Consider the following 14,531-nt stretch of genomic DNA (forward strand, 5'->3'; position numbering starts at 1 on the left):
GAAAGTGGAGAGTCCATGACAGGAGCACTACTTCTAGTTTTTGAACACTAGCTGCTTCTTGTGGCAGAATTTAAAAGATTATGCTATAAATCAAGATGTCCCTAGTTTACATCTCACTTGTACTGTAAAACTTATAAGCAAGCCACACTTTCTCTGGCCCCCACCTGTAACAGGGGTTAATAGAAATTATACCATTGTTCTAATGAATGCAAAATAATTCACATGGCAGCTTTAGATCAGTGGTCCCCAACCTTGGGCCTCCAGGTGTTCTTGGACTACAACTCCCTGAATCCTTCACCACTACCTCTGCTGGCCAGGATTTCTGGGAGTTGAAGTCCAAGAACATCTGGAAGCCCAAGGTTGGGGATCACTGCTTTAGATGATCGAAATAATGACATACATGCTGTTATTGTTGTGTCATAGTGATCATCTCATTAGAGCTCCCACTTGAACTACAAATGAGTAAAGTAAAGCAACAAATGATTCACAAAGGATGATACATTAGCAGTATCCATGGCTAAAATAGAGGAAAAGTTTTCTGCACACAGCTCAAAAATTAAGAGGCTAGGTTAAACCTATGGAGAACAAAAACAACACACCTTGCCAAAGTGAGTGCTCCAACACTGGAGGCATTCAAGAAAAACTTAGATAATCACCTGGCAGGTATGCTTTGATTGTATTCCTGCATTGATCAAGAGGGCTAGACTTGATGGTCTTGTAGGCCCCTTCCAACTTCACTTTTTTATGAATCTATGAATGGATGAATGCTGAAGATGGTCTCCCACCAGGACAAGTTTCTAGCTGTACCATCTGGAAGTCACTTAATAGACTTCAAAGCAAAGTAAGAAGAAGACCAAAGAGTAATCAAATAAAATGGGGCTACTTGGATATAGGACAAATTTTCTGTGACTGTGAAGAACTTCAATCAATGTAGCACTTAGGTGCATGCAATTTATGCCCCAACATGTGTACAAAAGATCTAGCAAATGGCCAAGCTAATGCTATTGAAGTAGCATTATCAAAAACAGTCTAATTATCTTAACATTTTAATTTGTTTTTAATTTCACCTATATTTCATATACATCCATAATTTTAAATTTTGCAAAGCTCTGATACAAAGAAAGGAAGACACCTTATCAGCTGTGCGACAGATTTCTGAAGCGATGTCCCCTCCAGTATTGCCAGCCCCGACAACAAGAACTTTTTTCCCTTCAAGTTCTTTTTGATCTCTGTATTCGTAACTATGTAGATAATAGCCTCTAAAGTTTTCAATCCCTGAAATAAAAAGAAGTATGAATAAGTAAATGAAGCTCCTATGTTCAGAAGTGGCATAGTTTGCTGTAGTAGCTGCTAGAGGAATGCAACTGAAGAAGGTTATTCCCCTTTCCTGAGCTGTTCATGCTTCTTCAACATGCAGCTTGGCTGGACCCGCTTGGAAACAGTATCTGGGACTGTGTAGATCAATGGTTCCCAACTTTAGGTCCCCAGGTGTTTTTGGACTAAAACTCCCCAAAGCCCTCACCACCAGCTGTGCTGGCTAAGATTTCTGGGAATTGTAGTCCAAGAATATCTGGGGACCTTCCATTGTGAACCACTGGTGTAGACCTTTGACCTGAATAAGCAGAACTCTCACAGAAGCATATCTACTCGGCTATGACTCAGGGTGTGATTCCCCATGCAGTGGACATGAAGGACAGGCAGAGTCAACATGAGGTACCAACTCGTTCTTGCCACTAAATAACTCCAATTAACAAACATCTTTTTCCTTATCATTTCAATCTAGTTGCAGAGAAGAATTATACATTATATTGCATTACATTATGTTACAGTTTACTATGAGGCAAAGTGAAGTGCTGTCTCAGGCAGTAGATTTTGAATGCTATTAAGAACGGTCAAGTAAGGCCAGGAACAGAAAGCATGTCAATAGTGCAGATAAGTGACTGAGATACTCTTTCCATGTTTCCAATTAGACTTCAGATCAATCTCATGTTTAAATCCTCAAGGGCATTCACCAAACAAATCAAGTAAGTTTAAATAATCCCCAAGTAGGGTTTAAACCAATTGAAAATAGTTTAAAGTCTCAAAATCTGTGAATTTTTTTCTGGCATATCACTCAACCCTATCCTCCTTTGTTCATGAATCTCTTTATTTTGTATTGCAGAAATATTAGCCCCCTAAGGAGGGAAAAACTTTTTGCATGCTGAGAGGTGGCAAATTCTATTATAGTATATGCACACAGGCACACAGTCTAGTTATGAGGAATTCAGTTTCATCTTTATAGATCAGGGTTAATAATATGACTCCGAGATTCAGTAGGAAAAGGGACTGACCTGTGCATGGGCTTTCGTATATTCTTTGACTTTCTACTGATTTAGAAGCATTTTTGCCTAAATTGCTTTTCTCTGAAATTAAATGCAATTAAATATTTGCCCTGTTGTTTTAAATGTTATGCTTAATTTATTTTGTATGCATGGCAAGCACACACAATTTGATATTTAATGTGATAGAGACAGAACAAGAACTTTGTGGGAGGAGTTCTCAGAAGGGAGGGGGATGAGTTTTCAGCCAGGAGGTACACATTCAGAATGCCTGTTCTTATCACCAATGAGAGATGAGTTCATATAGTGACACTCAAATTCTTTAATAAAGAATTTCTCTCTTCCAGTCATGGACTGCCTCTAATGTCTATTTCTGGCCTAACAGACAGACACTTTGATGGCAGTCAGAGACAACAAGAGCCACCACCCTCTCTGTATCAGTGATTAAAGGGCCAAAATCAGGTGATCTCAGCCATATGGCTAGCTCTGGCATGCATAACTTTTAAAGGATAAATAGCCATCATCCGTGGGGATTCTGACTGGGACAACGGATTAAAGCCACTATCCTGGTCCAGATCCAGTTCACCGCAACATTGTATACTGTCTAATTATACTTTTAAAGTTGTACATGCCATGGCTAACCACTGGAATCTAGTTTAGCTTTCAGATAAATGATGCACAGTGAATTTCACTGATTCCTGGTTTTCTGGCTGAAATTCTTTTTAACATAGTAAGTTACAACTAGACTAAAATTATTGAATCAGCAGAATGTATGGAGAGTTGGCTGGCCAAATCCTCACTGATTCAGTGGGCCTACTCTAGTTGCAAATTACTATGCTAAACAATAGGGTTTTTATCCTCTGAGAGTTTTTAGTGCATATTTCTTTTGCTAGTTCTCTATCTGGAAGATGGGAAGAAAATCATTCTAATAATAATAATAATAATAATAATATAATAATATAATTTATTGTCATTGTAAGTATATACACATTATATCATACAACGAAATTCACAGACACCCAGAGACCAGACACATGCACACACATAAAATTCCCCAAACACTCCCCACCCACTAGAAATCCCCCACTAACAATACAAACATCTACACCTCAGGCCAAGTAACACAGTCCAACTGATTATTCACTACTGGTGGTCTTTAAGCTCATTATTAATTGCAATTATAGCTCTAGGATAAAAACTATTGAGAAAACGTGTGGTCCGAGTCTTAATTGTTCTATATCTTCTGCCAGACGGTAACAGTTCAAAAAAGTTATAAGCAGGATGGGAAGAGTCTCTCAGGATGCTGTGTGACTTCCTCAGACAGCGGGATGTGAAGATGTCATCCAGGGTTGGTAGCTGGAGCACGATGATATTCTGGGCAATTTTAATGGTTCTCTGTAGAGCTTTTTTGTCCGCTACAGAGCTACTCCCAAACCATGCCAGAATGCCATAAGTTAGGACACTCTCAATGGTGCTACGGTAGTAGGACAGAAGCAAATGCTGTGATAAATTTAACTTCCCGAGCATTCTCAGGAAATACAGCCTCTTCTGTGCCTTCTTTATTAGCATGTTGGCATTTATAGTCCATGAGAGGTCCTCTGAGATGTAAGTGCCCAGAAATTTAAAACTACCAACTCTCTCCACTTCCTCACCGTTTATGTACAGTGGTAAATGTACATTTCTCTTCCTCCTAAAATCAATTATGAGTTCTTTAGTTTTTTTGATGTTAAGTGTGAGATGATTTTCTTTACACCATAGTATCAATCTTTGTACTTCCTTTCTATAAGCAGACTCATTGTTCTTATTTATGAGTCCCACCACTGTTGTATCATCCGCAAATTTAATAATTGCATTGGTGTTATATAGTGGGGTGCAATCATGTGTGTACAGGGAATAGAGGAAAGGACTTAGCACGCAGCCCTGGGGAGCTCCTGTACTTAGTACCAGGGTAGAAGAATGGTGGGATCCCATCCTTACTGACTGTGGCCTATCTGTCAGAAAATCCTTTATCCACATGCAGATCTCCTGAGGTAATCCCAGGTTGATCATTTTTAAAAACAACCTATTTGGTAGAATGGTGTTAAAAGCAGAGCTATAATCCACAAACAACAGCCTCGCATAAGTTCCCTGTTGTTCTAAGTGGCTCAATACAGTATGGAGTACGATGGACACAGCATCATCAGTAGATCTATTTCTCCTGTATGCAAATTGCCATGGATCCAAAGAAGGTGGAAGACTAGCCTTAATGTAATCCAGCACCAATCTCTCAAAACATTTCATAATAACAGATGTTAAAGCTACTGGTCTATAATCATTGAGAGATACCACAGCTGACTGCTTGGGGACTGGCACTATAATAGATGTCTTCAGGCAAGTGGGGACAGAACACTGCAACAAGGATAGATTGAAAATATCCGTAAAAACTCCATCTAATTCTGCAGCACAGCCCCTAACAACTCGTCCCATGATTCCATCTGGTCCAGCTGCCTTTCGAATATTAATATTCTGGAAAGCGCGTCTCACATCTGAAATCTGCAGTACTAGTGGTTGTCTGTCGATGGTAGATTCTAGTGATGTATTATGGACAGTAGGTGCTGGAATAATGGTTGTTCCTGTTTCCACCTCAAAACGGCTGAAAAATTGATTTAACTGCTCAGCCAAAAAATCACTGCTGCTACACAGACTGTTTTTGTTACTCTGACCAGTGATTTGTCGTAGGCCGTGCCACACTCTGCGAGTGTCAGAACTTTCAAGGTGTTGTTCAATTCTCTGGCTGTACATAGCTTTGGCATCCCTAATGCCCCTTTTCAGTTTAGCTCTGGCCTCTCTATACTGTAGTTCATCACCAAAATGAAAAGCAGTATTTCTGGCTTTTAATAAAAGGCGCACTTCTCTATTTAGCCAAGGCTTGTTGTTAGAAAACACTCGTACTTGTCTTGTAGTAGCAATAACATCGATGCAGCTTTTGATATAAAACAGTACTGTTGAGGCATAAGTATCAACATTGTCCTCCTCAAACAGTGTCCAATCAGTGCTCCTAAAGCAATCTTGAAGTTGCTCAGTTGCATCCACTGGCCACACTTGTATTTCTCTAATTGATGGTCTGATTCTTTTAACAAGGGGTCTGTACGATGGAATCAAAAAAAGAGATATATGATCTGACTGTCCCAAGCTAGGCAATGGCTTCGTCTTATATCCATGCATGATGTTACAATATACCTGATCCAAGGTATTTTCCCCTCTAGTGGGACAGTCCACATACTGATAAAAGTTAGGGAGGACGGTCTTTAAATTGGCTTGATTGAAATCACCTGCTACCACCAGCACTCCATCTGGGTAGGCCTGCTGCTGTTTGCTGATAGCAGTTAACAAACAACTCAAAGCTGTGGTTGTGTTAGCATCAGGAGGTATATATATTGCTGTTATTATAACAATATTAAACTCACGAGGCAGGTAAAAGGGGCGGCATTTCACTGCCAAATACTCCAAATCAGGAGAACAGTGAATGTCCATTATTTTAACATCTGTGCTCCAATTATCATTTGTGTAAACACAAACCCCTCCACCTCTGCTCTTCCCAGATTCAATAGACCTGTCTGCTCGATGTACTCTGCGTCCTTGTAGTTCAATTACCTCCCCTGGGATGGAAAAATCAAGCCATGTCTCTGTAAAGATCATAACGCAACAGTCTCGAATATTTTTCTGTAGGGAGATAGTAAGTTCCAACTCCTCAATCTTGTTGGGTAGAGATCTAACATTTGAGACAAAAAGACTTGGCAATGCAGGCTTGTGAGGATTTTTGCCTAACCTCACTCGTAGACCAGCCCTGCAACCTCTTTTCTGCTTGCGTTTTCTCCGTGTTCTTTTCTTCCTGACAGGGAGAGCAGGGGGAGTAACCCCCCGATATGCAGGCCGTCTTAAAAGCTCAGCTGGGATGTTGTAAGTTGAGACCCTCGATTCAAAGTTGCAACAGTCTCTGCCAATAGATAATAATTCTTGTCGACTGTAAGTTACTTGTGCCTGAGCACGTAGAGTCCATAATAAGGACCGATCTCTGGAATGCCTAGCCGCTGCAAATACTTGCGCCGCCATCTTGACCAACTGGAATGTTTAGATTATATGTTCAAAACTTACCAGGAAAAGACTCTAGCGGTAGATTAATCTCTGCGTAACGGCCACTGGAAACCATAACAGCATCAAAGATGGCTGATGCCTGCTGCCCATCAGTCTCTGTATAAACTATCCACTGTCCTGTGGCTGCAAAATCTGGGTGTTTTCTGATGCTACAAACTTTGGTCTTATACAAACAAAAAAGAAAATGCAAGCCCACATAATTAGAGAGATATACCTGTATACTTAATCAATATCCTGTAATGATGTGCTATATTGTGTGTCCTTCAGTTTGGATATTGAAAGCTGAGGGGGTAAAAAGGTTGGGATTCTCAGTTTAAAACAAAGAAATAAACAAACATGTGGCAATTGTAAACAACAAAATCAGCAGTGCTTGGGGCCAGGAAAGATCCCTAGTTTAAGACCAGTCATCCTGTTGCCTTTTCAGCTGCTCCTTCCCCATTTTAACCTATAACTTTGATGGTTATAGGTTAAATAGGCTCCTTCCTTCCCAGGCACTAGGTAGCCCTTCCCAGTTTGACTGTGATCTAGTGGGTGTCAGCAGCAAAGATTTCTAGCAGGACTACCATTAGCAGCAGCAGCAGTAGTGTGTCATTGTCTTGGAATAATTGTAGATAAAAAGCTAAATATGAGCTAATAGTGGTAGAATATACCAGATGGGCGGGATATAAATCGAACAAATAAATAAAAAAATAAATAAAATATGATTGCAAAAAAAGTAAACACTATTTTAGGCTGCATTAACAGAAATATAGTCTCTAAATCACATGAAGTACTAGTTCTTCTCCATTTGGCACTGGCTAGGCCTCATCTTGAGTATAGAATCCACTTCTTCTACTGCACATTAAGAAGGTTTCAGACAAATTGGAACAAGTTCAGAGGAGGGCAACAAGGATGATCACGGCACTGGAAACCAAAACCTATAAGGAAAGACTGAATGAACTGGCTGTGTTTAGCCTTGAGAAAAGAAAACTGAGGGGAGATGGGATAGCATTATTCAAATACATGAAAGGTTGTCATACAGAGGATGGGCAGGATTTGTTCTCAACCATTCCAGAGTGCAGGATATGTAATAATAGCCTCCAGTAACAGAAAGCCAGAATTTGGTTCTGATCATCAGGAAAAACCTCTTAACTGTTAGAGCAGTATGACAATAGAACCTATTACCTCAGGAGGTGGTGGGCACTCCAACACTGGAGGCATGCAAGAGAAAAGAATGTTAGACAGCCATCAGTTATGCATACTTTAACCTGGATTCCTGCATTAAACAGGGGGTTGGACTTGTTGGCCTTATGCACCCCTCCCAACTCCATTATTCTAGGATTTTATAATCCAAAAAGCACAAAAGGCAGGTGAACGGCAGGCACTGATTCTGGCAAGTGGACCCCCCTCCCCTCAAAATGGAACAACAGGTGCTTTTGCCCTTTTTCTCGGCAGGAACTGACTCTTACAAAATTAACCGTATTAATTTTCTCCTTACCTTAAACTGTATGTAGTCAAGAAGGTGGAAGTGCTCAGTGTATGCCTTTAGATACTTCAAAAGCATGGAGTGATGCAAATAGTTGGGCCAGTCATCTGGGAAAGGAAAGTCACTGAAGCAGGTCATTTCCTTGGAGGTATTGGTTATCACAGATCTGTACACAGTTGTTCTCCCCTCTTCAGGAATTTCCTGTGTAATAGTAACAGTGAAAGTTACAAAGTATAATGAAAAAAGAACACAAGCCTTCTAAAACATTTAATTTTAAATCCTAGAATTGTAACCTACTACCATTTTATTTCCTATTTTGAACCAGTTGTGATGTTGTGCTGCAGTGTTATTTTATGATCTTTTATTTCTTAGCAGAGCGAGATGCAGCAGATGTTAGCCACTACATTTGGCACTTTTTTTCTCTGGAAAGAAATTACACCCAAACTTTTACAAAAACAAGACAATTATTATTTATCAGAAAAACGAATTGATAACAGGAATCCTAGTTCTAGCTAACTATGATGTAAAGGCAGGAAGTCAAGTTTGCCCATGCCTCCCTGGAAATAAAACACAAGAGGCCTTCTCTCCAACAGATGGTCAAGAGAGAGAAGTAGGAAGGAAGATGAGAGATGTGGTACCCAAGTCTCCCTAAGGAACGCTTAGTACTCGGTCAGAGAGTTTGACAGGCCACTTGCATACCACCTTTGCGCTGAGGCAAGTCCCAAGACCTCAGCAGTGCATAGCGTAAGCCCCACTGAAAAAGTCTGACCTTAAAATAATACTTTACTTTTACGTAGTACTTTGCAAGTACAGACACATAGGCTTTGTGATTCCTTAGAACTCACAACACCTCAGTTAGGTAGGACTCTTAAAGATAGCTAGTTTGTGGGCCTCTCCACTCCCTGGATTTAGCCAGACCCTGCTGTTCAAGAGACCAGTCCTTTTGTAAGAATTTTAATAATGATTTTTAATTAGAAAAATAGAGTTTCATAGAATCAGTGTATATTGCTCAAGCTTTAGCATAAAGAACATATTCAAAGATTATTACAGTTAAATAAAATAACTAATCCCCATTAAAATAAAAATAACTGCTAAGGTGGGCTAGTTCCACCTCCTCCTTTCTCTTTACTTACATTTACTTACATTCTCTCTCTCCTTTGAGCCACATGCTCAAACCATCAAGTTCTTTTTCTCTCCCATCATCATGGAATCGAACTTCTCCCACACAACCCATCGGCCATTTTCTACATTCGCTAACTCTTCCCTTCTTCTTGACACATCATATCTATTGACCAATTAGCCTCAAAAGGCAGTAACTTCATCCGCCTTCAATTCCCATGGAAATCCAGGTGTTTTATCTGTTCTCCAATTAGCTCGGAATGTTGAGTCTTCCATGGACTTCTTGGTCCGACCTTCAGCTTTATCTTAAACCATGCTATACAGGTCTTCAAAAAAAACACTCTCACAGCACTTAGAAAAACACATTCCAGTGACTCTCAAATCATCTTCACACAGAACTTGTCTGACTCCATCTTGCATTTCTCTGATTGCATATCCCACACTGATTCAACTCCATCACAAGAGACACCATTAGTCTAGGTTGGAGGAAGTTCAGCATAGCTGAAAAGCAAAGTATGGTCTAGGGCACCAGAAGAGCTCATTTGTTATTTACAGTGGTGCCCCGCATCATCGCTATCCGGAAACATCACTATACGGATAGGTAAACCCCATAAACTCCGTTTAATGCGTTCCTATGGGGCGAAAACTCACCGTTGAGTGAAGATCCTCCATAGCACCGCCATTTTCGCCACCTCGGTAAGCAAGGAAACCCCGCGAATGGAACCGTCAATCAGCTGTTCTAAAAACATCGCAATGCGAAGATTTTAAAAAGCTGTTTTTTCATGGAACGGAGTACAGTGGTGCCTCGCATAACAAGCGCACCATTTAACGACGAATCCGCATAGCGATCTGTTTTTTCCGATCGCTAATGCGATCGCATTGCGATGTTTAGATAGGGTAAACATCGCATTGCGATGATCGGTAAGCGAAACAGCTTTTTAAAATGTAAGCTGACCTGCCCTATTTTAATATTGTATTTCATTATTTTATCTTTGCAAGCTGTACAGAAAACAATGGTAACTATCTGGCAGCCCATATACCTGCCTGAAATAATAATACTAAAAATAAGATTCTGAAATAGTATGTTTACACTACTTTGAAATGGTTTACATAAGTAAAGGTGCGGTTACATTAATGAAATACATTGCATTCTGGACCGCACGGGTTTTATGTTCCAGTGTGATAATTTTAAATCCAGTCCTCATCTTCATTTTAGATTGATCCTGGGAACTGCATGAGGATTTCCTCTTTCTTGCCCTCCTACTGACTGCCTCTCAAAGCCACCTGTGCCTGCTGCTTTGGCATTATTTTAAATATTTGTTTTATTTTTTCATTTCTTCAAAGTAGGATACTGCTAGCTTAGTATTACAGATAGAAAAACATGAAACAGACATAGACATGGACACGCGCCCCCCGCCACACACATGGGCTGCTTCGTGACTTGCCCCTCGGGAACCTCCAGTTTCGTTCTCTGGTATTTCTTTCTCCCTTTCTCCCTCCATTTCTTACGAACCCTCCATAGATAAGCATTCCTGCTGAGTGGAGGCAGAGGTGGGGGAAAGAGGGAGAGAGCCCGAGACATGAAGAGGTATTTCTTCCCCTGCTCCAATACTTTACTTTCACCAGCCCTGGGAAGCAGGACAGAGGCTCCTCTTTCAGTAAATATTTGAAGCGCCAACAGCCTGCTCTCCTTGCCTGAAAATTTCTGTGATGGTGCAGTTGCTCTGGGAGTGGCATGGCAGTGAGGAATTTGTATTTTAAAAAATATTTCCAGTCTACCATTGCATTGAATAAGCACTTCACTTATGTGACATGCCACTTAATTTTTTAAAAAACACATTTCTTAAATATATTTATGCCCCCATTACCCTGCAGCCTACAACCCATAATCCTGCTATCCAACACCTGAGAAATACCACAGACACAATTTACTCTGACAGAAGCATTCACATATGCAAAAACCATCCAAAACCATTCACAAGTAAATTACAAGAAAACCAACCCCTTGGCAATTGATTTAAAAAATCTTGATTTACAATTAAAAAGCACCCCATCAAAATAAATCCATGCTTTTGTGTGTGTCATGTAGTTAGAAAAATTGATTTCAAACATATTAAACCCAATTCAAAAATGTGTTTTTCAATGGATAACTATGCTCTGAGTTACGTATCCTGCTGCACAGCCAGTGGTAAGGAGTTCAATTCCCCACTGCATCCCACAAAAGCCAACCTGTATGGCTTTGGAAAAGTTTCACAGTCCCAAGATGCCCCCAGAAAAAAGGGAAAGAATGGTAAACCATTCTCTAGGCACCACCTAGAAAACTTTAAAAAGGGTCACCGCAAGTCAGAAATTACTTGAGGGCACACAGTTATCATTATCATAGCACCCTCCAAAGAACTCTGAGGGCAGTTCTGATGGGGAACTGAGAATTTTCTGTTAGCAATCCACAGCAACAATATGGTTATAGCAATTTATTTATTTATATACAACTCTATTAGTGCACGAACTACAGTACTCTGGGCAGTTTGCAAGTTAAAACTTAAATCCTGCAGAAGCCACATAACAATACATTAACCAATATGGTTAATGGGTGAAATGGATTAATTGTAGAGCAGAACTGTGTGCACTCCATTCATGTCAAGGTCTAGACAGAAACAAATGTACACACTTACAAATGTACATATGGCTTTCCATATAACTGAGAAAAATGATTTTAGGTTTCCAGTTGAATGGAGACAACTCTCTTGCATTAGGTTTATAAATGCATTATGATCTTCAAACAGATATGCATATTGCATGTATTCTTGCTGTCACCCTCTTGCATGGTCAGTTTAGATAGGAAAAGGTCCAGAAAGGTCCAATTTCAAAACAAAGCAAGGCAAATGTTGTTCTATAAATGTCTGCATATACATTGAGTATAAATTCTAGCAAAAGAATAGTTCAAGTATTTGGTTGTACACGCAAAGCAATAAAGGAACAGAGCCATGCATGCTGCCTCCTCTTAATCCCTGCACCTTTGCATTCCTCCTCCATTTGGTCACGAACCTCTTAGCACTGAGCCTGGAGGTCTGAAAGTGAATTATCATTCACTGCAACACAAAAAGAAAAGACACCCTCTTTGAATTCTATGGTTCTATTATCAGATCATAAATCAGATCATAATAAAAATCCTTTAGCGAGTCTGAAAATTAGGTCAAAACCCCCCTCAAATGAACAACACATGACATATTGCACTGTGTAATTATTTATTTTACAAAAATTAAGCAAAACTGGAGAAGCTTGTAGATCCACAGTTAGCAGCAATAACCTGAAGTAATTGTTTTCTGTATGACTTTATCAGTCTCTTACATCATTATAGAGGAATTTTGGCCCCCTCTTCTTTACAACATTAGGGACGTGGTGGCACTGTGGGCTAAACCGCAGAAGCCTGTGCTGCAGGGTCAGAAGACCAAGCAGTCGTAAGATCGAATCCACGCGACGGAGTGAGCGCCCGTCGCTTGTCCCAGCTCCTGCCAACCTAGCGGTTCAAAAGCATGCAGATGTGAGTAGATAAATAGGGACCACCTCGGTGGGAAGGTAACAGCGTTCCGTGTCTAAGTCGCACTGGCCATGTGACCACGGAAGATTGTCTTCGGACAAAACACTGGCTCTATGGCTTGGAAACAGGGATGAGCACTGCCCCCTAGAATCGAACACGACTGGACAAAAATTGTCAAGGGGAACTTTTACCTTTACCTTTTATCTTTACAACATTGCTTCGTTTCATTGAGGTTTGTGGGGATTTGTTTCTGCACAACTCTCTTAAGTTCCCACCACAGCATTTCAATCAGGTTGAGGTCTGGACTTTGACTGGGCCATTGCAAGGCCTTGATTTTTTTTTTCTTTTTCAGCTATTATGCTGTAGATTTGCTGGTGTGCTTGGGATCATTGTCCTGTTGCATGACCCAATTTTGGTCAAGCTGTAGCTGCTGGACAGATGGCCTCACATTTGACTCTAGAATACTTTGGTATACAGAGGAGTTAGTGGTCAACTCAATGACTACAAGGTGCCCAGGTCCAGGGACTGCAAAACAAGCCCAAATCATCAGCCCTCCGCCACTGTGCTTGACAGTTGGTATGAGGTGTTTGTATTGATATGCTGTGTTTGGTTTTCATCAAATGTGGTGCTGTGCATTATGGCCAAACATTTCCACTTTGGCTTCGACTGTCCAAAGAACATTGTTCCAGAAATATTGTGGTTTGTCCAGATGCAACATAGCAAACATAAGCTGTGCTGCCATTTTCATTTGAGAGATAAGAGGCTTTTTCCTGGCAACTCTTTCAAACCAACCAGACTCATGCAGTCTTGTTCTAATTGTACTGTCATGAACTTTAACATTTAACATACTAACAGAGATCTGTAGAGTCTGAGAGTTAACTCTTGGATTTTTTGCAATTTCTCTGAGCATTGCATGGTCTGACCTTAGGGTGAATCAGCTTGGATGTCTACCAAGGCAGATTGGTAACTGCCTTGAATGTTTTCCACTTGTGAATGATCTTCCTCACTGTAGAATGATGGACTTATTTAGAAATGGCTTTATAAACCTTTACAGATTGATGGGCAGCAACAATTGCTTCTCTACAATCGTTGATATGTTTCATCCTTGGCATTGTGTTAACACACACCTGAATGCTCCAGACCAGCAAACTGCTACAATTCCAGCTTTTATAGAGGTGGTCACACTTGCTGATGTTCAGTTACTCGAGGGCATTTGGTTAGCTGCACCTTAGCCTGCTACATGGCCTCTTCATTCCTATGGAAGCAGTAAGGGTGTACTTAGTTTTCACAGTTAGCTTCTCTATTTTAGATTTCTTTTTGTAAAATCAATCATGACATGATGTAATATGTCATGTGTTGTTGTTCATCTGAAATTGTATTTACCTAATTTTGAGACTAGCTATGGACCAGATCATTTTTATCAGTCCTGATACATAAAACTATAGAATTCAAAGAGGGTGTCCTTTCTTGTTCACATGACTGTATGAATAGAACAGTCCACACAATTACAGCCTACCCATTTTTTTTTCTGGGTCATCAGTAGAATGGGGTGTTTTACTTAGATTCAGGTGTACGTGGACAGAGCATTCTATCCTAACTCTGTACTCAGTGTTGGAATGGTCAGGGATCTCCTTGGTGGGGTGCCAGTGTTAAGAAATGGAGAGGCAGAGGGCAGCAAAACTTTTGCTTTCACATATTCAAGCAACAAGGCTATTGTTCCAAATCAAGAGAGGTCCCTGTTATAACTGTGGAATATATGCTGTTGACAATTGGAAAAGTTTCGTAATCATACAGTTTCATCATTCTGGAATAACCCCACAGAGACAAAGCAGAGCTTGGACACTTTTCAAAAGTAATTACCTTCTCTTACCTACTAAAGAGCTTGAAAAACAATTTAGCATTAAGTAACTTCTTGCATTGCTCCTTACTTTTCTGTTACTTTCTTTAAAAACCTTAT

The 14,531-nt window shown here is 40.2% G+C and overlaps 1 protein-coding gene across 6 annotated transcripts in view; it reads right to left on the reverse strand.

Annotated features, from left to right (window-relative positions):
• Positions 1-14,531, reverse strand: part of LOC110081670 (dimethylaniline monooxygenase [N-oxide-forming] 2) — a 35,382-nt gene that overhangs the window by 16,918 nt on the left and 3,933 nt on the right. For 3 of the 6 annotated variants that reach the window (XM_078392433.1, XM_078392434.1, XM_072998253.2), the window contains 3 exons: positions 7,930-8,118; positions 6,453-6,615; positions 1,133-1,275 (listed from right to left, as the gene is read on the reverse strand). In XM_078392433.1, the coding sequence (XP_078248559.1) occupies positions 1,133-1,275; positions 6,453-6,615; positions 7,930-8,118 (495 nt within the window). Of the gene's footprint in view, positions 1-1,132; positions 1,276-6,452; positions 6,616-7,929; positions 8,119-9,060; positions 9,189-9,687; positions 9,754-13,701; positions 13,724-14,531 lie in introns of those variants that run through there. The other 3 variants (XM_072998256.2, XM_078392435.1, XM_072998255.2) reach the window with 3 other exon arrangements.

This window comes from Pogona vitticeps, chromosome 4, assembly GCF_051106095.1.
Source record: "Pogona vitticeps strain Pit_001003342236 chromosome 4, PviZW2.1, whole genome shotgun sequence".
Lineage (NCBI taxonomy): Eukaryota > Metazoa > Chordata > Lepidosauria > Squamata > Agamidae > Pogona > Pogona vitticeps.